Below are 22,422 nucleotides of genomic sequence, written 5' to 3' on the forward strand. Positions count from 1 at the left end.
TTGTTCCCAAACACGAGAACGTGTCTGCAGAGAGCCGACACGCGTGCATGCGGGCTGGTGCGCGGCTGAGTGCAGGCCGTCCTGGAAAGCCCAGAGCCAGCCTTGTTTGTCTTGTGGACGGGCCTGTCAGCTCAGGGAGGCCTGGGTGTGCCGCGCCGGCTACGGGGCAGAGGGGTCCGCCGGCGGCACTTCTCTGCCTCTTTACCTTGTTCAAAAGGCTTCTTGCCGGAGAGATTTTCCTGGGAACAAGCATCAGCGCAAGAAAGTGCCTGGATGGCCGTGGCATGTGCAAGGGCTCCCGGGGAGGCTGGCCAAGGGCCTCCTTTGTCCCTGCAGCGCAGTCTCTCTCCCCCTGCAGGAGGCAGCCTGGGCCTTGCCCCCCATTGGCCGAGTGGCTTTGTGTGTTTTGTCGTGTTGTTACCGGTTTTTCTCTCTTCCAGTCTCCCCACTTTTTGGGCCTCGGGTGTTTCATCTGAAATGGGAAGATTCAGATTCCCTTTTAGCACCGGGTAGAAGGCGGTCTAATGCCAGACCAGTCCCTTCCTTGCATTCCCTTGTAGCCCATATGATAGATGGAGAGCGTCTCTCGTGCCGCTCCAGCCGAGCGGGGCCGGCGAATCCCTTCCTCTCCCGTCCGTCGTTCTCGGGCATCACAGCTCTGTTCCTGGGCGGCCTCGAGTTCTGAGAAGGAGAGGGAGGCGCCGGCCTCTGCTCATCCTGCCTGGGACGCACCGGGATGCCTGGCTCCACGCCGGCGTTCGGCATCTTAAGGAGCCCGCCGGCCATCCACCGGGTAGCTTGATTCAAACAGCAAAGGTTCATCGGGGCATCGATGCAGAGGCAGAAAGGCCGTCGGAGACGGGGATTATGTGTCAGGGACACGTGAGAGGTGGGACAGGCAGGATTGGAACCCAGGTCCTCCCTACCCAGAGATCATGCTAAACTCCATGAAGAGCTGAGTGCTGCGCTTACTGGGACAGCACAGGCCTTGGAGGCAGGAAGACGCGGGTTTGTGAGCAAGGCCATGGCCACACCCGCAGCTCCTCCGGGACGTCGTGTACAGATGTCAGCTCTCCTGAGCTCATGATCAGACGGCCCCGAGGAAGGCCCACTTGAGCGTGCCACAGCTTGGTGCATTCCCAGGAAGGCTGCTCCCTCCTGGTTTCGGAGTGATCCAACCCAAGTTGAGGTTTTGCCGTTGGAAAGCGGGCTGGGCCCGCTTGAAACAAGCCTTTCCTTCGCCACTGCTGCTTAATCTGGATACGAAACGTCATCACATCGGAACGCTTGCACCTCGCCCGCTCTCTCCCGTCTCCCGCCCAGTGGGCACCCCATCCCTAGCCCCCTTACTTCTCAGCCGGACCCAGCCTTTCCGTTGATCTGCTCGCTCTAGGGTCTCCTCTCTCCTTTCTTTCTCCACCTGGCTGCCAACCCAGCTTATTACACCCCCATTCCTGAGCTCCAGACCCCTCAGAGGTCCCCTCGTGACTCTCTCCTCCCCTTATTTAAGGCTCCGCACTTCCCCTGATTCCCGTGACTTCCCCTCAGCCAAATGGCCTGGCTTGGGGCTTGCCCACCACAGGCTGCCGTCGCTTGCCGCACTTCCATTGGGCGAGATCTCTTAGAACCCCTCATCACCTCCTGGGCAAAGTCTTGTGGGCTTCCCTCCTCGTTAGGGCGCTTTCCTTGTCTGTGTACCGTCTAGGTGCTTCCCTCTGCTCTGCTGGTCCCGGGTAAACTCCTCGAGGGCAGGCCTGGCCTTGGACGTGTGCCTTTGGCCCTGGCCCTCACAGAGGCCGGGCGATTGTGGGAAGACCCAAAGCTCTTTCCTTTGGGACCCCGTCCTCGTCCCTTGCCATGAGAGATGCCCTGGGCTGCCTCCCATCTCAAGAGAGGGCTCCCGGCAGAAAGGAGGGAGGCAGGGCCTCTCCCGGCTGCTCCGAGACCCCCAGGGCACCCATCCCCCCACTGCCCGGAAGGAGAGGAGGGGAGGGCATCCTCCGGTGCCGGGTGTTTTTCTCAAGTCGGTGGCGATCGCCGAGGAGGGAGCAGATTGTCTTGTGCTGCTTGCTTCAGTCAAGCTTCAGATCTTATTGGCACTTGTCTATTTTGCTGTTTATTTCATTCAGTGAAATCTGTTTCTTTTCTGCCCCATACAGAATGTGAAGGATGATGGACAGCACGTGTGGCGCCTGAAGCATTTTAGCAAGCCAGCCTACTGCAATCTCTGCTTGAACATGCTCATCGGCGTGGGGAAACAGGGCCTGTGCTGCTCCTGTGAGTCCAGGGATAAGTCTCCGTCTGGGCTCCGTCCCCCCCCCCCCCCAGGTGGACCGGGGCGCGGCTCCTTGGCCCCGAGCCTTCCGTCATGGGTTCATGAGGGTCCTCCCGTGTCTGGTGCCCTCACGCTGGAGCCCGGCCAGCTTCCCCTTGTCTTCCGAGTCCGAGCATCCACCTCTGCCCTGGTGCCCTGATGCCCAGCCAGTGCGCTCTGGTGGGAGCTTCTCCCGTTGCCCCTTCGGCCTGGGTGCTCTTCTGGGAACAGCTCCGGGCCTTCTGCCCGCCGCTCCGGCGCTCGACTTTTCAGAGCACGGAGTGGATTTGGGGGTTTTGTTTTTGAACGCTGGGGGGTTGCTGGCCTCCTTGCCTTCTCTTAAGTGATCTTGTCATTATCGCTGTATAGGAAAAAAGGAAGACCAAATGTGGGAGAGTAGGAAGACCCGGCCATGGGGGAGGGAGGGAGGTGGGGTGCTGGATCCCCAGCATCACCCCCAAACAAGCGCAGGGAAGGTGGCAAAGAATCAGCAGCTCATGAGCTGGGGGAAGTGGTTGAGTTAGAAGAGCTTTAGTGGACCAAAGCAGGATTTTTGGGGGCGCCACTCCGGTTTTCCACAAGGGAAGACCATTTGGTTTTTCTTTAGTTTCAGCGATTGCTGCTTCTCTCGGCTCAGCACCCCCACACTTGGGATGATCACAGTCGTGGGAGCCTTTAGCAGACATGGATGAGTAGCCGTCCTTTTAAAGAATCCCCTCAAGTCTTGTTTTTCAGAGAGCTGACAGGGCTTTGTAGGGGATGAACATGGTCTTCCCTCCGTAGTTCTCCAAGGCAAGAGAACTAGCGTGTCCTGCACAGAAACCAAGAAAAGCGAGCAAAGCCGAGCCAGTCGTCACATTGGCCGTGCCTCGAAGTGGACGTCCTCCTGGGCACCCAGAGCCCCTCGCCTCTGCCCGGAGGCGAGCAGCCTGCTTGGCTGTCCTTTCTCTGGAGTCGCGCGTAGTGGCCACCTCGGGTAGACGTCTGGGTCCCTGAGCAAGTTGTGCTTCGGATGCGTTTGTTCTTCCAAGTTTCTCGGAAGTCCTCCTAGGCACCTTTAGTCTTCAGGGCACAATTGTCTCTTCACAGTGACGCCTTTTACACTGGATCACAGGTTTAGGTTGAAAAAAGCAAATGAATGAGTCCAATTTCGTCATTGGACAAAGGAGGGAACCAAGACTTCTAGTATCAGCTAGAAACTGGTGGGAGCTACGCGGCACACTGGAAAGAGCGGAGCCAGGAAGGCCGGAGTTCAAATTGAGCCTCGTTGGCAGTGTGCCCCTGGGTCCGTCACGTATCCCGAAGGGGATACGAGTGGCATCCAGTGAGGTCAAACAGAGTATCCGTCACTGCAAGGCCACCCCACCACTGGTCTGGCTGACTCCAAGTGCACAACTGCGCTGTCTCAGAGCTGGAAGAGTCCACAGGGGCCATCGACGCCAACTTGTACCTCCTCTTTGATGTGCACTCCTCCAGCTTCGGCCAGAAGGCCCCCGGGGGGTGGGCACCTTCCTCTCTAAGGCCCCCAAGCCTCCCTCCTAGTTAGGAGCTCCTGAGTGCCACGTTCCCTCTTTGGGGCCCTCCCACTGCCCCAAACTCTGGGGCATCCAGTGCCTGAAGACCACGATCACAGCCTCTGCACAGAGGCATCTTCTCTAATTCACACACAGTGTCCCAGTTTCTCCAGCTGATCCTCCTATGGCCCAGGCTCCAGGCCCTCCTCTGCCTGGCTGCCCTCCAGGGAGGCCTTCCAGCTCACCATTATTCTTCCTAAATACGGCTCCTGAGAGTGAACCTGGATCTTGGAGTGGATGTAGCCTCCCTGGACCCTCCACTCGCTTCCTTCATCAGCATTTGCCACAGGATGGACCTTTGTGACTTTGTTGTTTTCACCTGAATTGATTGATCTAGACCTAAAACTGCGAAATTCTGCTTGTTTTAAAATGGTGGCATTTCATCCTGGCACATAGTTGGTAGTTAATAGATTTTTATTGATTGATTGGCCGAACCCACAATTGTACACTTTGTCACCCGGCCAGGGTGAGACCTGTAGGGTATAGTGCTGCTATTTAGCTCTTCATGTCATGTATGTATGCCTGGTTGCCTTTATGTTTTTTTTTAAACCCTCACCTTCCGTCTTGGAGTCAATACTGTGTATTGGCTCCAAGGCAGAAGAGTGGTCAGGGCTAGGCAATGGGGGTCAAGTGACTTGCCCAGGGTCCCACAGCTGGGAAGTGTCTGAGGCCAGATTTGAACCCAGGACCTCCCGTCTCTGGGCCTGGCTCTCCATCCACTGAGCTATCCAGCTGCCCCCTTTATGTTCTTAAATAAATAGCAATTCATAAAGAGGACAGCTATGGATCACGCCAATCGACCGGAGAAGACTCACAAGACTGAAGGAGATCACAAGTGCTGAGGATTTTCTGTCATTCAGTCAGCTGCCTCTGCATCTCTCTAACTCGGTTCCAAGTGGCATCTCTGGGTTCCTTCATTTCTCTAGCGGGGCAGCCTAGGCTTGAGCTCCGCCACTCTTCTGCTCTTCCCCTTGTCCATAGCTCCCCCCCTCCTTTGGGCAGAAAGCCCAACGTTCGCCCAGAGCTGCTCGGGTTCCAGAAACGAGCCTTTTGTTTCTCAGTTATACGGAGGGCTTCATTTCTCGGGGTCTCGGCTCTCCCGGGGAGGCAGGAAGGCAGCAGATCTTCTCAGCTCCTTATTTTCCCTTTTGCTTCCTTTGACCCTTGGTCACATGCCATACTGAAGTGCTCTTCCTCTCACTCCCCCTCAGAAGCCACTTCTATTGCCACAGTCGATTGCTGTGCGCAATGGTCAAGGCATCCTTGATGCTCTCCCGATCCATACACTAGGTTTGGGGCTCTCTTGGCTTTCATTCAATATTATCACCTTCATTTTTGAATATTCGGAAATAGTCACACACACACACACACACACACACACACACACACACACACACACACACACACTCCTCTTTCCATTTCCAGTGTAATAATGACCAAACACATCTGTTTCTCCAGTTGGAAATGGGCAAAATTAGAGAGTGGTTAGCTAATCCGCACAGAACAACCCCCAAACGTTGTGAAACTCTAATGGGGACAGGTCAACGTGGCCTTCAAGAGAAAACAGAGACAGCTCATCATCCATGTTCAAAGGGTGGGTGGTCACTGCCAGGGGACTGTGTAAAGGGGATTGTTGTTCCCCTGCGAGTCCTACGATGAGTTCCTTTAGGTCTTTTCTTTTAGGCCCAAGACACTGAAATACCTCTGAAATGAACATGACCTACTGTTGTTGCCCAGTTTTGTCAGGCATGTCCGACTCTCCATAAGCCCATTTTGGGTTCCTTGGCAAATACACTGGAGTGATGTGCCATCTCCTTCTTCAGGTTATTTTACAGATGAGGAATTGAAGCAAATTAGGGTTAAGGGACTTGCCCAGGATCATACAACTTCTAAATGTCAGAAGCCAGATTAGAACTCAGGAAGGTCTTGCAATCTATCTACTGGGCAGGATTGTAGATGGAAATAATTCCAGAGAACCTAAGTCTTTTTCCTCCTTTCCTCCCTCCCTCCCTTCCTCCCTCCCTTCCCTCCTCCCTCCCTCCCTCCCTGCCTTCCTTCCTTCCTTCCTTCCTTCCTTCCTTCCTTCCTTCCTTCCTTCCTTCCTTCCTTCCTTCCTTCCTCCCTCCCTCCCTCCCTCCCTCCCTCCCTCCCTCCCTCTCTTCCTTCCTCCCTCCCTCCCTCCCTTCCTTCCTCCCTCCCTCTCTTCCCTCCTCCTTCCCTTCCCTTCTCCCTCCCTCCCTTCCTTCCTCCCTCCCTCTCTTCCCTCCTCCTTCCCTTCCCTTCTCCCTCCCTCCCTTCCTTCCTCCCTCCCTTCCTTCCTTCCTTTCTTCCTCCCTCCCTGCCTCCCTTCCTTCCCTTCTCCCTCCCTCTCTTCCTTCCTTCCTTCCTTCCTTCCTTCCTTCCCTCCTTCCTTCCTTCCCTCCTTCCCTCCTTCCCTCCCTCCCTCCCTCCCTCCCTCCCTGCCTACCTGCCTACCTGCCTACCTGCCTGCCTATTGTCTTAGAGTCAGGCAGGGGATAGTAAAATATTCTTTTATTCCATGAGTCAAAATCTGAGTTGTAAATGACTCAAGAGGACATTCAATTCAATGTGTAATTTAATAGGGAATCCAGTTAGAAAGAAGAATTCTTGGTGACCAGAAATGATTGTTCTTTTCCTTTGTTTCTCCATTATATCATAGCTTATATGTATACTTGTCTCACTTATTGGCTTACATCCATCCTTAAGTGACCAATGAGCCTTGCTTGAGCGCAGAGCTCGTGCTCCCCCCATACCTCATGAGTAGGTTAGTCGAGTTGGCTTATGGTGAGTGTCCTATGGATTGGCGTTCAGGTGGCATTTTTCCCTCCATGCCAATAAGCGGCCTCTTTGAATCAGAATGAATAAAGAATGGAATTATTAATTTACCTTGTTTGGTGCCCAAAGCAGATAAAAGCTCTGACAGCTGGGGGAGGTCCAGCAGGGGGTGGACTTGGTGACGTGTTGCCCAGTGCCTCTGGTTTGGGAAATTGCTTTCCACATCTTTGAACTGGATTGCTGAACTCAGGCTTTTGCTAAGCCTCAGTTGGACCAATTCATGAATCCCTGGAAAAGACAACAGCCGCCTTGGAGAACCACTACAGCTTCCTTGAGTACAATCCATGCCCTGATTGTGCTTTTTTGGCTAAGTTTTCAGAAGTATGCATTAGGGAACTAGCCTCGGTATAGCTTACTTAGATTTTAACCAGGGTTTAATACAGCTGTTGGTTTTCAGTCATTTCAGATTCTTTTTAAACCCATTTAGGGTTCTCTTGGCCAAGACACTATGAGTAGTTTGCCGTTGCCTTGTCCACCTCATTTTGCAGACAGGCAAACCCGGACTTGCCTAGGCTCACGTGGTGAGTAAGGGTCTGTGGCCGGATTCGAACTCTGGAAGGGGAGTCCAAAAGGCCTGGTCCTCCATCCACTGAACCACCTATCTGCTCCCCAGCAACAAGAACAAATGGGGAAACGGGGGCTCTATGTCTTGCTGTATTTGGAGCTCGTTCTGTGATCTCACTGAAAAATCATTTCTTCCTTAATGACTTGATGTCAGCTCTGAAGGAGGCCTCCCGCAGAGCATTCCGGGCTTCTGTTCTCCGGCCTCTGCTGTTTCACATTTTCATGAATAGCTCAGAGCCAGACCTCCAGCAGATAGCTCGCTCCTCCACTCTTCAGATGTCAGCAAGCCGGGGGAGAGCTAAAAGATGAGGTGACAGAGGAAGGGACGAAGGGGGCTTGCCAGCCTAGGGTGGTGGCAGGAGTCAAATAAGGTGGTTTTCATCAGCTACATTGTCTTGCATTTGGGTTCAAGAAATGGGCATCTAAAGCCCAAGGCGAGGGAAGCCTAGTCAGACAGCAGTTTGCCTTAAGAGAGCTCTCGGGGTTTTAGGGGACGGTGAGTTCCCATAGATCGGGGGATGGCTGTAACGGCTCAGATATGACTCAGTTCTCAGGCTGTGTTAGAGCGGGAAGGAGCCCTGGCGAGACCGCCGTGCCGCTCGGATCCAGGGCATCCGGAGGAGTGTTCATTCTCGTGGGCCACAGTTTAGGGCATGGACATCCGAGGGCATCAAGCAGGAAGTAGAGAATGTTCTCTTCAGGGACTGGGATGGGGAGGCACCATCACCGTCTTCAAGTACGTCGAGAACCATCCCCTGGAAGAGAGATTTTGTTCTGCTTGGTTCCGCAGGACGGAAACTGGACCACAGGGTAGAAGTCCCAAAGGGGCAGAGTTTAGGTTCAGGATAGGAGATGCTAATTAAATACGGAATGGGGAGCTGTGATAGGATCACCCCTTATTGAAGGTCTTCTGCCAGAGAGGGGGATGACTATCTGATGACTGCATTATAATAACAACTCCTTTTGGAGCGGGGGTTGAATTCAGTGGTTGCTGAGGTTCATAGGTCCTAGATCTAGATGGGAAAGAACCTTCAAAGCGCTTTAAGCCAACCCCTTCATTTACAGATGAAGAAACTGAGGCCCAGGAGGGTAAAGGGGAAGTGACGTCACAGGCAGGATCTGAAGTCACGTCCTCTGATCTGGAAGCCTGGGTGCTGTTGCAGAGAACATTTGTCCGCTCTTCTCTGAGTTTCTGAGAAACAGGACAGAATCAAGCCAGAGTTCTTTGGCTGAAATACTTTGAAAGTATAAGACATATTGCCCAGGGTTGTGCTGTCGATTGCCTAAATGTTCCACGTGCTGTTAGGAATGGGAAAGAGACATGATAACCTTTGAGGTGGAGGGGCTTTGGGGTCGCCCCAACTCACAGAAGTCGGTAGAAAAGCCAGCTTGTGAAGTGGGAATTTTGGATTCCAAACTTAGGAGACTTTCCCTTGCAGTAGACTCTCTCTCCCTTTCGGTTTTAATTGGATTTTCCCTCCATATTTTCATATATTCAGTGTTGTTCGACACAGTAACTATTTTATCACATGAACATATTTGTATTAAGCTAAGTTTCTTTAAGAATCTAAACCTACAAAGGACTTGGAGATGGTGCTGAGTTAGGATACATTTGATTATTTTCCTGACATCTTCATTCTCTTCTTATATTTTTCCTTCAAGATTCAGACATGTTTATCAAACAAAACATGTGGCTTAGCAAAGGCAGAGCCAGGATTAAGGCTCAGATCAGCTGAACATTACTTATGGCTTGGCCTGAAGGATGCCCATTGCTGTCCGGGCAGGGAGGTGGGGAGGCAGCCATTTAAGGTTGGAGTAAATCAATAAACGGCCTCGCGTCAACTTCTTGGGTCTGATTTCCAAGCTGGCCAGCTGCTCCCCCTGCCTATAGTTTGCAACGTGTAGATTTTCTTCCGATGAACAAATGACACGAAGCCATTTGGCAGTCATCAATTTTTCTTTAATATTTCAGTCATTTGAGAGTTATTGTGAAAAATTTGAGTGAGGGCTGATTTAATTAAGCACTTCCTGCTATGCCATGATGGAGTCATCGTGGCTTTCCCCATGCAGAATATTTCCTGTGCTAATTGGCCTTTTGTATCTCATGGCAAAAACCAGTCTCCTTTGGATTGTCCTTGCTGAGCCTGATTGAATTGATTAGATAGCAATGGCTATGAAATGAGGAGGCCCTGCTAATGCCGTTCTTTCCCCAGGAAAACATAATCAGGATGAGGAGTAACCTGGTGTCTGTGCACGTGCTTCTTCTTTTCAGTTTGCAAGTACACCGTCCACGAGCGCTGCGTGGCAAGAGCTCCTCCTTCTTGCATCAAGACCTACGTGAAGTCCAAAAAGAACACAGATGTGAGTGCTGGTCTCGTGGGTCTCCTGGAGGGGGCAGGGACGCATTCACTGCCTTGTGTTGGCTCATCTCCTTCCGTCCTGGGGCTCGAGGTTCATCACCTCCCTCTTGTCCCCATTCCATGTTGGTTCTCGCCTCATTCCTGGGTAATGCCCAGCCAATTCCTACCTGTCTGGCTCACACAACATGGCCCCGGGTCATGGGCCACCAGTGGGTCAGTGTCAGAGCGATTCACATCAACTTATTCCTGCCCATATTGTTCCTTTCTAGGTCATGCACCACTACTGGGTCGAAGGCAACTGTCCAACCAAGTGTGACAAGTGTCATAAAAACGTCAAATGTTACCAAGGCCTGACGGGACTACACTGTGTTTGGTGTCAGATCACAGTGAGTAGAAGGGATGAAAGTCATGGGCTGCCCACTGAGCAGGGGGCAATTTGGGGGCCACTCTAGAGGGGACAGCACTCATCCCAGTATCCCTCCAGGGCTCCTCAACAAGGCAAGGGAAGGCAGGTGGAGAGTGCAGTGTGAGAAGGATCCTTAAAGGTCCTGTGGCCCAATTGACTGTCTGACTGCCTCGACTGGAGCTGCTAGTGGAGAAGGGTTAGGCCCACTTTCCTAAAGCCCCAGGAGAGGGAGATTGGGGATGTAATGGCCAGCTCTTTGGACGGTGAATGACCCGAACCTGCGTCACACAAAATGCTCTGCCCTGGCCGTTCTTTCAGCCTTTGCGATGTTCCTGAGTCTGCGTTGTTGATGACTATCAGTGTAGACCAGCCTTCTGAGTAAAATCTCTCCAGAGGCTTCTCTTGACTTGTGTGGTGGGTGGTCTGGGGTCCTTCGATGCCCAGAGGAGACGTGGGGCCCGGTATTATTGAGAGAAGATGGTGGAGGGGACTGTCTTAGCCAAGTCAGCTCAGTTAGTCCTCTGAGGGTGAAGGAGTGGGGAGAGGTAATTCCTGGAAGTTTGCTGCACTCACTCACACACACATACACAGAATAACATACAATGACATTCGTTTTAGAGTGTAATTAAGTATATTTTAAAGATGAATATATCTTCTTCACTGACTTGAAACTATTAGTACCCAATTACATTTACATTTGGAATTATTCTCAAAATATTATGAAAAATAGGCTGCTTCTTATTCTCAAATATGGGTGGGGATGAGGGAATTTCTAAGATGAAGCTATAAATACAGTCCTTGGTTCCAGTATTCCTCCTGTTTTTGAAGAAGATAGAACACTTGGGAGTTTGTTTCCTTCCTTCCTTCCTCCCTCCCTCCCTCTCTTTCACTCTCCTTAGAATCTCTCCATCTCTCTGACTCTGTTCAGATACCTCCAATTTCTCATCTTCTGTACCTTCCCACATCTTTGGAATGATCTTTTTATTTAGGAACTTGTCACTGTTATTGCATTTTGCTGAACAAAACACCTTTTTGCCCACGATTTCAGAGGGAGGTTGAAGGGGAAAAAAACTTCGCTGGCATTTATCTAGTACATTACAGAATACTTGCACAGTAATACATGAACGGTACTTTACTTTGATTATTGTTAAATTCAAGTTATTATTGTCCCTATTTTACAGATGAGAAAATTGAGTTTCAGAAAGGTGAATAACTTCTCTCAGTCTCACCATTTTAGGAAGTATCAGAGATGACATTCCAGGTCAGGATCTTGTGGGATGCAGTTTCTTCCTGTCAGTTTTGGGACTCTGAAATAGAACCTGAAATAACATGTTATTTCAGGTTGCTATTTCATATATATGCATATATAATGAAAAAAATATTTATTTTAAGATAAGGAAAGGAAGGGAAGGGAATTAGGATGATTTATTTAAAAACTATAAATAACCTCCCCCCCCAAAATCAAGTTGATAACCTACACTATTTAATACTTCTCTATCTACACATCTAATTCCTACAACTAGCTAAATTACCTCCCCCCCTTAGTTAATATACAAAGGCGGTAAGGAATTGAAGGTAGCAGAACCAGGGCAAAAGGAAAGGGTTCTCACTGACAGTTGGCACTTGGATGTCTTGAGCAGCTCTTTTGGAAATCACTCTATCAGCCACAAGATATACACACAGGACACAGGAACCAGCCGTTGGATAAGAGATACAGTCACGAAAGAGAGACTAGTCCAACTTACGAGGTCCACCCAAGGAGCTAGACTCACTGTCACCCTTAGATTCAACTGTCCACCAAGGAAGTGCAATACTCTCACTCTCCTAGAATTCTAGAACCTTTCTGCTTCTGCCTTGCAGCAGCTGCTCCTTTTCCTTATAACAGTTCCCCCCTTTGCACAAAGCCAAAATAGTGTTGAAAACAATATTTTAATATTTGTGAACTAATAAACGTATACCCCACCTAAACTAAAATCCTTACCCAAAATAATAAAAAAACCTATACTCATATATCTTATCCTACCTAACACTATCCTACTCTGGGGATTTAATCAAGGAAAGGAAATGGGAAATTCTAAAATAGACAATTATAAAGTTCAAAATACAAATCAAACATATGCAAAAACAAAATAACATCAGAATCAAAATACAAACAAATTTCATGCAAATGAACAAAATCATAAAATACTACTCTCATCAACTAATACAGTAAATTCAACGTATAAATAGAAAATTTAGACAAAAACAAACAAAATTTTTTTTGAAAAAATACAATGAACACAACATTGCATAAGTTTTACAAAAAAATTAAACCAGGCCATCACACTGACTTGTGCAAAATGCATTTAACAATAGAGGAAAATGAAACATTATCTCATTCTATGTTAAGAATTTAGTAAATATGATGCATTTACATATTCACATATATGAATATATACATATAATACATATATACAACACACATTGCTATACATATACACATGCATACTTCATATTTACATGTGTTGCATATATACATACACTATAATACAATTCTACAGCCCTAACTATAATACACACTATTTACATATGTATTTATATTTTTGTGTGATATGTGATCTGTTATATGTCATATGTATGTTGTGATGTATTTTGTAATGTAATTCAGTATCTTACCTTATTAACCTTAAAAACTCTAATCTATCAAACTGCACCCCATCTTAATAAAATTTCCTAAAACTAATCCTATATTCTAAACTAAATTCTATACTAAGTAGCTAACTATTGTGTTAGTAACTCACTAATGAATCAATGTATCCTAACCATGTTTATGTATATGTATTTGTTATGTTGTTATTCATGCTGTTATGTTGTGTTATGTTAGTGTTACTGTTGCATGCAATATACTTACAAAAACTTCAGATTATTCCTTCTTCTCATCTTGTTTGAAAAATTCTTCCTCTCCAAAATCCATTGTAATAACATGAATTGGTGAATGCTTATAAATTTTTATGTTATGATGCTATATTACATTACCTAAAGTCCTTAGAACCATTAGTCCATCAATCGCTTGATCCTCTTCATTGAACATTTTCTTCAAAGTCTTTATCTGTTTAACATCTATAAGTCTTTCAGTCTTTGTACAATGTCCATCAGTTTTCTGAATCCTCCTCTTCAATTAGCAATGTCCTCTTCCACTGGAATGGTTCTCTCCTTACCAATCTGTTTGACTGCAGACTCTATTTGACTGATGAATCTCAGCTTTCCACGAACTCTTCTTTTTCTTCTTCAACAATTTCTACAGTTTCATTATCAATTCCATGAGCTAATTTAATATGCAAACAATGATACCATGAATCTCTTCCTAATTCTTTCACTTGAAGATAGTGAAACTAATACAATTGTATAAGGACCTACCCAACTCTCGTGTTGCTGATGTTTCTGCAAAATTTATCACATACACCATATCAACTGGTTGAAAATTATGAAGAGAATAATCTAATGAACCAGATTGGATCAATTCTCCCATATCATGCAGTTCTCTAAGCCATTGTTGTAATGCACTTAAATATGAAGCAATTTGACAATCTCCTCCTATAAAGATATATAAACAACCTTACAATTATTTGCTTGAAATGGAGCATGTCCAAAGAGCATTTCATAAGATGATATATGTAAATCTGCTCTTGGTCTTGTATGTTGGTAAAACAAAGCTATGAGAAGAATTTCTGGCCATTTTAGATGAGTTTCAGTACAAAATTTCCCCACCATAGTCTTGAGTTCCCTATTTACATGTTCCACTTGACCTAACCTTTGTAGGTGATAAGGAACATGATACATAGGTGTTATTTCTAGATTCTCATTAACTCTTTGCAGAATATACTGTGAAAAATGAGATCCCATATCAAAATCTATGGTAATCTAAGTATACCAAACCTAGGAACAATTTTCTTAAGTAACACTTTCACCACAAAATTAGCTCTATTAGTATTAGACAGAAAAGCCTTAGGCCACTTTGTTAATCTATCTACAATTACAAGACAAAATTTGTTTCTCCCAGCTTTTGGCATGCTTATATAATCTATTTGCAAACTCTCCAATGGACAGTATGCCAAATGTCTACCAGCTGAACCTTTCTTTCTGAATGCACCTTGATTGAACAGAACAACTACTACAGATCTTATTTACAACAGTACTTATTCCCATTGCTTCCCATTGCCTTTTTACAGACTCTACTACAGCTTGAGTACCAAAATGACCTTTGGTGTGAATGGCTTGACCCAAGTAGGTGTATAAATCTTTTGGTAACAGTGGTTTTCCAGTGTCTGCAACCCATATTCCATGTTCTTTCTTTGCTCCAAATTTCTCCTTCCACTTCTGAATTTCTGAGTCCACATAAGCTCTTTCTAAATCATCAGACTCGATAGTTAACAAATTCATTACATACACTGGAGCATTTCAGACTGCATACTTAGCAGTTATATCAGCTCTATGATTTCCTTTAGAAACTGAATCTCTGCTACAAGTATGACTTTTGCAATGGATCACCTCTAGCTGTTTAGGTTTTTGGATAGCATCCAACAACTCAGTTATTATTTCTGCATGTGCAATTGGTTTTCCTGATGTAGTAATAAAACCTTGTTGTTTCCAGATAGTTCCTATTGCATGACATCTATACCTAAGTGAAACTCGGCAGCTTCAGTAAGTCTTATCTAGAAAACTGGCAGGTGTTTCATCTGGAGTCTGTTTTACGTTTTAAAACTTTGACCAGGCATTTGGACCACATATGTCTCTTCATAACTTCAGTGATTGCTTTTCTGGCCTGCTTCATCATTCTGTAATTATGTACAGAATTCATATCTAGTTCTTCAAAATTTTCTGGCCATAGGATTAAAGGTGGGCTATTTCTTGTTTACTCAATGAATTCATTCCTCTTTCTTTTGGTAAGCATTTCTTCCATTAAAAGGAAAAGTCTGCATAATCTGGGTCATAGATCTTAATTACCCTTTGAAATTCTTTGATTGCCTTGTTGGGTTCATCAAAGAAATGAGGGGTTCTATGTTTGATAGCTTCCAGTTCTGCAGAGGTGAATTGTTTATGAGATTTTACATTAAACACTTCATTATGGGAAATAATTGAAACATCCCTAAGAGGAAACAACTTCATTGGGTTCTTATTTAATTCAGTAGCCTCTCTTTCCAATTTAGTTTGTTCCTTAACCTTTCCTTCATTTACATCCTTAACCATGATATCTTCCCTTAAGCCATAGCCAGCATAGTTATTTGGTACCATGCCTTCTTTAAAACACTGCTCCATAGCATCCCATCTTAGCTTGTATCATCATTAACATTTGCTTAGGTTCAGAATCCCTGCACATACATTGAAACAGAGCCTTTAGTTTACAGACAGTTGCAAAAACATCCATCTACACTTGTACAAAACCAGAAAACATTAACCCAAAAGAGGCAAATAGGCACAAATTGTTTGGATTGTTATGCCCATTACCAGTTTCATCAAGTCATAGCTTAATAATAGGTAACAAAATTCTGAAAACATTCTAAAAATACCATATGGAATGTAAAGGAAACAATTATACATAAACATACAACTGCATTAACCATATCCCCTGCCATGATGTTATAGTTATGCAGAATCATATAATACAGGATTGGATAGGTGGAATTAGAATCCACTTTGATTACAAAAAAAATTCACCAACAGAACAAAAAAGAAAAAAATTACCCCTTAGCACATGTGTTATTTTATCCCTTTAAATTGTCCCTTTAAATGTTGCTATATCTTCCCAGTGTTAATCACCCATAAATACTATTTTGCAGTACCTTGGAGAGCTAACAGCCACTCCCAAGGGGACTGGAATTCTGCAGGTTGCCCCAACTGTCACTGAAATAAACTCCTATAAACTCTAGATTTTGACCTACTTAGCTCACCAACTGAAATAGTAACCTGAAATTATATATAAATATATATATATATATAAACTAAAATAATGGTTTATTTTGAGATAAGGGAAGGGAATTGGGATGATCTATCTAAAAACTATAAATAACTTTCCCCCCAAAAAATCAAGTTGATAACCTACCCATATACTTCTGTACCTACACTATCTAATTCCTACAACTAGCTAAATTAAGCCCCCCTTAGTTAATATACAAAGGCAGTAAGGAATTGAAGGTAGCAGAACCAGGGCAAAAGGAAAGGGTTCTCACTGACAGTTGGCACTTGGATGTCTTGAGCAGCTCTGTTGGAAATCACTCTATCAGCCACAAGATATACACACAGGACACAGGAACCAGCCGTTGGAGAAGAGATAGTCATGAGAGAGAGAGAGAGAGAGACTAGTCCAACTCCCGAGGTCCACCCAAGGAGCTAGACTCACTGGTCTGCAGGTTTCCCAGAGGAGGAAGATGAGGCTGCCTTGGTTTCACCTACAGCACACCCAGAGCTTCACCTGAACCCCAGCTCATCCCCCCGACCCAGCAATGAAGTCCCCTGGATGCCATCTTCCTGGGGCTGGTTTGGAGCCCACAGTACAATCCCGCCTGCTCTCCATCTTTTCTGGAGACGCAGAATTCTCTGTATCTGCACCCACCACCCCCACTCCTTGCCAGAAACTATGGCCTTACTCTGCTCTAAGAGTCAACGGCACAACAGTTAATATATAGAAGCAGAAAGCCCCGATGCGGGCACCTGGACCTCCCAGTGTAAGAAGGGACTCCCCCATCATCCTCATACCTCAAACTGACTGGGATGTAGCTGGGAAGTTCTAGGCAGCTGTTTGAGGCTCTGCAGGGTTCAGGAATATCCCTTTTAAGGGTCACCACAGAAAAATGGGGCTCAGCTTTAGGGGCCAGTCATCCATGATGGTGTCCTCCCGGGCTGGCCAGGCAACGAGAGGAAAGGATTTAGGGAGTATAAGCAGAGGTTGGAGCTGAGCAGGGAGGGTCTGGGCCCAGCTCTTCTCACCAGAGAAGGCAAGGTAAACAACATGGGAAGACGGGCTGAGGAGGTGAGGATGGACGGCTGGGGCCAGCCTCAGAGAACCCTCATGCACACAGCTAAGTCAGCAGCCTTCTCTCCGAGGTCCCCATCGATCCCCGTGCCCCACAAAGGCAAGTTCCATCTCCCCGAGGAGTCCATTCTCACCTCTGGTCTCTGGCCAGTGTGCCCTCCATTATAGATGTTCTCTCACTCCTTCCTCCGCTTTCCTAGGTCTGACCTGTCTGTCCAAGGTCTTCCCACTCCCATGAATCCTTATGACACCAGTCCTGTGGTCTACACTTGCTGCCAGTGGCCTTGGTCAGCACCCATCCCTTCCTTCTCGGAGTACAATTATGACAGTGAGCCCCTCTTCGGCGCCCATGCCTTCCCCAGCACTTAGTCTGCCCCTGGACCTCTCTTGCTCCACATGCTCCAGCGGCTCCTTGTTTCTTCTAGGATAAAATACAGACATGGCCTTGTGCCCCTGGCCCCTGCCTGCACTGCCTTACCAGAGGGTCTCTTCCCTCGGTCCCATTTTCCTTGATTTTCCTCATCTGTGACATCTCATTTCTTGGGTCCACACTAGAAGAGACTCAGCTTCTGATCTTCTCCCACCTCCCTTTGGCCTCCTGAAATCCCTGGAACCCCTCAGGGCCCCTCCTGATTCCCTGGGGTCGTCCTGGTAAACCTCTTTGTGTCTTGGGCCTCGTGGGCTCTGAGCGTCCTCACTCCCTGAAGAGGCAAGTCCAGCAGGAAGTCCCTCGGGCTCTGGGAGACCCGCCAGCGTCAGCGGTAACCCCAGCCAGGTCAGCATCGACAGTCCCAAGTTCTGAGGCCGACTCACGGTGTCTCGAGTGTTCAATTCAAATGGCCTGGGGCGATTCCAGCCCAGACTGGTCTATGCATGGCATCTATTATTTGTTCAGGCCCTGCCGGTGAGCCAGCTGTCCTTGCGCGGGCGCTTCCAGGTTCTCTTCTGGCTCCCATCGTCTAGGGCAGCGAGAGGCAGAGGGCGTTCTCCGAATGACCGCCTCAAATGGCATCCTGCTGCATTTGTCTCACTCCTACTGGCTCCTCCTTTTCTGGTGGACACAGACCGGCCCCTATGCTTGGCCTCTAAGTTGTCTTGTTTAGATGCTTGGGAAGACCCATGAGCTCATCGGCCTGCCTCACCTTCTCCTCCGGGATCATTCTCATGCGTTTCTGCTGTACACCTCTCGGGTGGCTTTCGCCATTCCCCGTGCACTTGATCAGTGCTCAGGACAGTCCCGGCTCTTAGCATGTGCTCTGTCTCCTCTCCTGACTGGCTAGTCCCTCTCTGGCCTTCAAGTGACCCAAGCGGCTCATGGCTGGGGTTTGGGGGCCAGCAGGGGACCGGAGAGTCCCTTCACTGGTCCCTCAGCTGGATTTCCTGACTCCCTGGAGGATACCACCCGGAGGCCAAGACGTCAGTGTTGTTAAAAAGCACTCCTGAACCCATTCGGGAACGATTTCACGGACTTCCACCCATCCTCCCCTCCTCCCTCTGCTCCTCAGTCCCTGCTGCCCCCTAAATGGGCCACCTTTTCCCTGGACTCTCAGAAATACACTCTGGCTAACAGACTTGCTTCCATCTTGCATCTTTTCTCTGTATGTTCCGGCCCTCCCTAAGACTTGGACTTGTTCCAGTACGAGTCACCTTCTCCTTACTTAGCCCGGCTCCCTGGCCGAGGTGAGGGAATGCCAGTCCCCACGCAGACATGGAGGAGCCGGGGGGGTCTTGGGTCATCAAGGGGAGTGTGGCGCGTCTCCCAGGGCGGGGTGAGAACCGATGCCGCGAGCATCGCGCACGGTTACACGCCACCTCCCCGTTTACAGTCATGGGCGCTTTGGGGCTCCCTCACTGTCAGGGACCCCAGCAAGACTCCGACAGCTGTTGTCTCACCTGCCTCCAGGACGTTGCCTTCTTTCCTCAGTCGGGCCAGTGAGTCCCCTCGCTCCTCCCGCTGGGGGGCTCGTACTCTGCAGTACCCTCGCCAGGGCCCAGTTCTTCAGCTGGCGGCCTCTCCAGCCAAGGAGCTCGTCATAGTCTTGCTCATTCCCTCCCCTGCAAGCGTAGCATCTGACCACAAGCTGCCTCCCCCTCCGTCGGCCTTGCAACCACAAGTCACCAGGATTGCCGTTCTTTGGGCTCCTGGCTCTGTCGCAGGCCATCCCCCCTCCCTCGTCCATCCTCCTCCTCTCCGTACTGAGCCCGCGGGGAGCCCGTTCAGCTCTACCGGCCTCTTGAATCCCTCCCCTTGTCCTATGGCCCCTGCGCCCCGCCGTGCCTTAGCTTGGAGGGGATCCCGCCAGAATTCACTGGGCAGTCCTTGGATCTGGAGGAAATGGCGGCCCGGGCTCTCAGTGGACCCTCGCTGAAGCAGGACACACTGGCTACACGTGATTAACTAGCCAGCCCGCCACCGTGCCCAGCAGCTTTTCTGTCACCCCTTCAAACCTCCCGTGACCCGTTTGCCCAGGGCGCACTTTTCTTGCCTCCTCTCCCAGGTACATCTCACATCCTACAAGGCCACCCTTGCATCAAGCAAAGCCCCTCCTGCGTCCTCGACGTCTCTCCTCCATCATCCCTGCCCTTTCAGCCCTCTCTCATTGCTCCCGTCTCCTGGCAGCGTCCCTCCGTCCCACAAGCGTGTGTGTCTTCAGAGGCTCTCCCGTGGGGCCACCTGCCCCCCACATCTCGCCCACCTTCCGCTCTCTTGAGTGGTCTTTGTCAAAGGGGCTTAGCACAGTGCCCAGCGCTCCGGGGCCGCCCTGCCGGCTCCTTTCCCTTCTCCCAAGTTAGGCTCTTTGGGTGCGCTTGAACGCGAGCTCCTGTTAGTGCTTAATGAATAGTCTCTCTGGGTCTTCTGCGCCGCCTCCTGGGCTTGCAGGGATGCCCCGTGCTGGGCTACCGTGGAAGAGAAGTCTTGGGGAGATTTGGGGTTAGTCGTGTCTGCCCATCCCTAGGAGACGAAGGTAAGATGCTTAAGTGAATCATCCGCAGCCCTCAAAGGGACGGAGAGATGCAGGCCGAGTGGTCAGCGGACATGGCGGGGGCCTTTCAGTGCCTTCTTTTCCTTGCTTACTCGGCGGACTTGGGTTCTGAGACTGTCCAGGTCACAGTTGACCTCATTTGTTGATTTGCCGTTGGCCTTCATAGTCGCCCCGATGTTACCGTTAGCCCTTTTAAAGACACGCGTGTGCGCCTGGGCATTCATCGAGGCAGGATTCAGACAGCAAAAAGAGCTGCAAGCCAGAAGGTCATGTCGGCATTAGTCTTTGCTGTCTTAGCTGGGATCCGTAAGGCATCCTCCCTATCCTTCTTTCCCGGGTCTTCCTGCTCCCCATGTGTTTTCCCTGGAGCATGTGGTCGGTGGGCCTCAGATTCTGAGAGCAGGCAGCCCTCGCTGGCCCGGGGCCCCGGAGCCCTAGTCCGGCGGGCACCCCTTGGTCTGATGGAGGAACGAGTTGGTGTGACCCTTCCAGACCTGGAGGTAAAAGGAATCCTATTTGTGACATCTCCCCATTTGACTTCAGAATCAGTCACGGTCTTTTTATTAAAATAGTGGATTCAAAAGGTTAAAAATGGCTGGAAAAGAGTTTAAGCTTTTTACAAATGTCAGAACTTGGAGAGCTTGCTGGAATTTGTACAAGATTAGGAAAAAAGGTTCTCTCTACTGACAGATATATTTCTTAAGTGCAAGTGACCTGCTTTTTAGGGGAATGCTTTCTCCTCACCTCCTTTCCTCCTTGCCAGAGTCCCATTAAAAGTTTGTCTTTTATTATTCTCATTTATTACTTTTGCAGAATCGCAGATGCTTAGACTGGGAAAGGCGCTCAGTGGCCATCTCGTCCAACAGATACTCTAAAAGGAGGTCAGATGAGATAATATACATTTTGCAAAGCTCCAGGTGCTCCGTAACAGTGTTAGCTTTTATTATTTGCTATTATCCTCAGCATGACACACTGGGTAAAGGTCATGGAGGACTCGCTTGAGCTCTTGTGATGAGGAAGGAACCAGTGCTTGTTGCAGAAACCCATTCCACTGTCAGCAATCTTTCCTTGTTAGAAAGGCTTCTTTTGGTTGTTGATGTTTGTTCCTGACCAAGTCTGCGCTGACTACTTTGAATCTTCTAGCCATTGTTCCTCGCACTGCCCTCTGGGACCAAGCAGAACCACCCCAACCCCTAGGCTACAGTATAGCCTTGCTCTTACTTGAGGGTGGGTCTCCTGAACCTTCTTTTGCCAAGATTAAAGTGCCCCCCCCCCTTTTTTATTGGATCACATAACTTGAACTCAAGACCATCATGATCCTGGTTTTCCTTTTCATAGTCTTCTCCTTCTTGTTGCTTTCCAGTTTTAGCATATTCTCTGAAGCTCCTATCTCATCCACCACTCAGTCACAAGTTGGGGCTCAGATTTTAGTTACTGTCTCCAAAAAACGCTAAAGGAAGCCGAGAGTGGTTATGGGAGTGACTTTCTGTTTCAATAGCTCATGAGCCCCCACAAGTGAGCTTTTTTCACGGATTATCAGCTTCTTTCAATTAGTTATCTACACTTAATTGGTTTTGGGAAGGTGATGTAGTAAGAGTAATTGGTACCAATTTTCTTAGTTCCTGAGAAGAAGCTTCCTATTAGATCTTCAGTCTAATTCATGCAGTACCCGCAAAGGTTTTTCTCACTTAGTCTAAAATGTTTACTTAATTGAGAAATGTTCTTACTGGGTTGAGTTACCAGGATGGAGCACCTTATTTAGGTGAGTTATGATAATTGATTAAAAAATTCATGGAACACCACCCTTGCACTACATCGTGGCCCCCAAACTAAACACTGTCCTCGAGGCATGGTCTCTACAGTAGTCTTCTCAGCTGCCTATTCATAGATACGATATCTTTCTAAACATATTGCAAGTTGGCATTAGCATGTGTGCCTGCCACATCCTAGTGTCCGCTCATACCAAGCTTGTAGTTCATTTAAAGCCCCTAGTCATCGCTTCCTCTCCTTTATATTTGTGAAATCCATTTTTGAGCAGGTGGCACAGTGGATAGAGTTCCTGGTCTGGAGTCAGGGAAGATTCATCTTCCGGTGTTAAGTCCTGACCTCAAACACTTACTAGCTGTGTGATCTTAGGCATGTCACTTAACCCTGTTTCTCTCTTTTTATTTATCTGTAAAATGAGCTAGAAAAGGAAATGGCAAATCTCTCCAGCATCTTTGCCAAGAAAGTGTGACCCGCCCAAATGGGGTCACAAAGAGTTGGACATTACTGAAAACAATGATGGAACAATTACCATAATAAAACTTAGAATTTATCCCTATCAAATTTAATTGGATCACAGACCAATAATCT

At 48.1% G+C, this 22,422-nt stretch overlaps 1 protein-coding gene across 7 annotated transcripts in view; it reads left to right on the forward strand.

Moving 5' to 3' along the window:
- Positions 1–22,422, forward strand: part of DGKB (diacylglycerol kinase beta) — a 643,039-nt gene that overhangs the window by 226,429 nt on the left and 394,188 nt on the right. For all 7 annotated transcript variants that reach the window (XM_056800573.1, XM_056800574.1, XM_056800571.1 and 4 more), the window contains 3 exons: positions 2,160–2,277; positions 9,581–9,669; positions 9,938–10,054. In XM_056800573.1, the coding sequence (XP_056656551.1) occupies positions 2,160–2,277; positions 9,581–9,669; positions 9,938–10,054 (324 nt within the window). The remainder of the gene's footprint in view (positions 1–2,159; positions 2,278–9,580; positions 9,670–9,937; positions 10,055–22,422) is intronic.

This window comes from Monodelphis domestica, chromosome 5 (assembly GCF_027887165.1).
Source record: "Monodelphis domestica isolate mMonDom1 chromosome 5, mMonDom1.pri, whole genome shotgun sequence".
Taxonomy (NCBI): Eukaryota; Metazoa; Chordata; class Mammalia; order Didelphimorphia; family Didelphidae; genus Monodelphis; species Monodelphis domestica.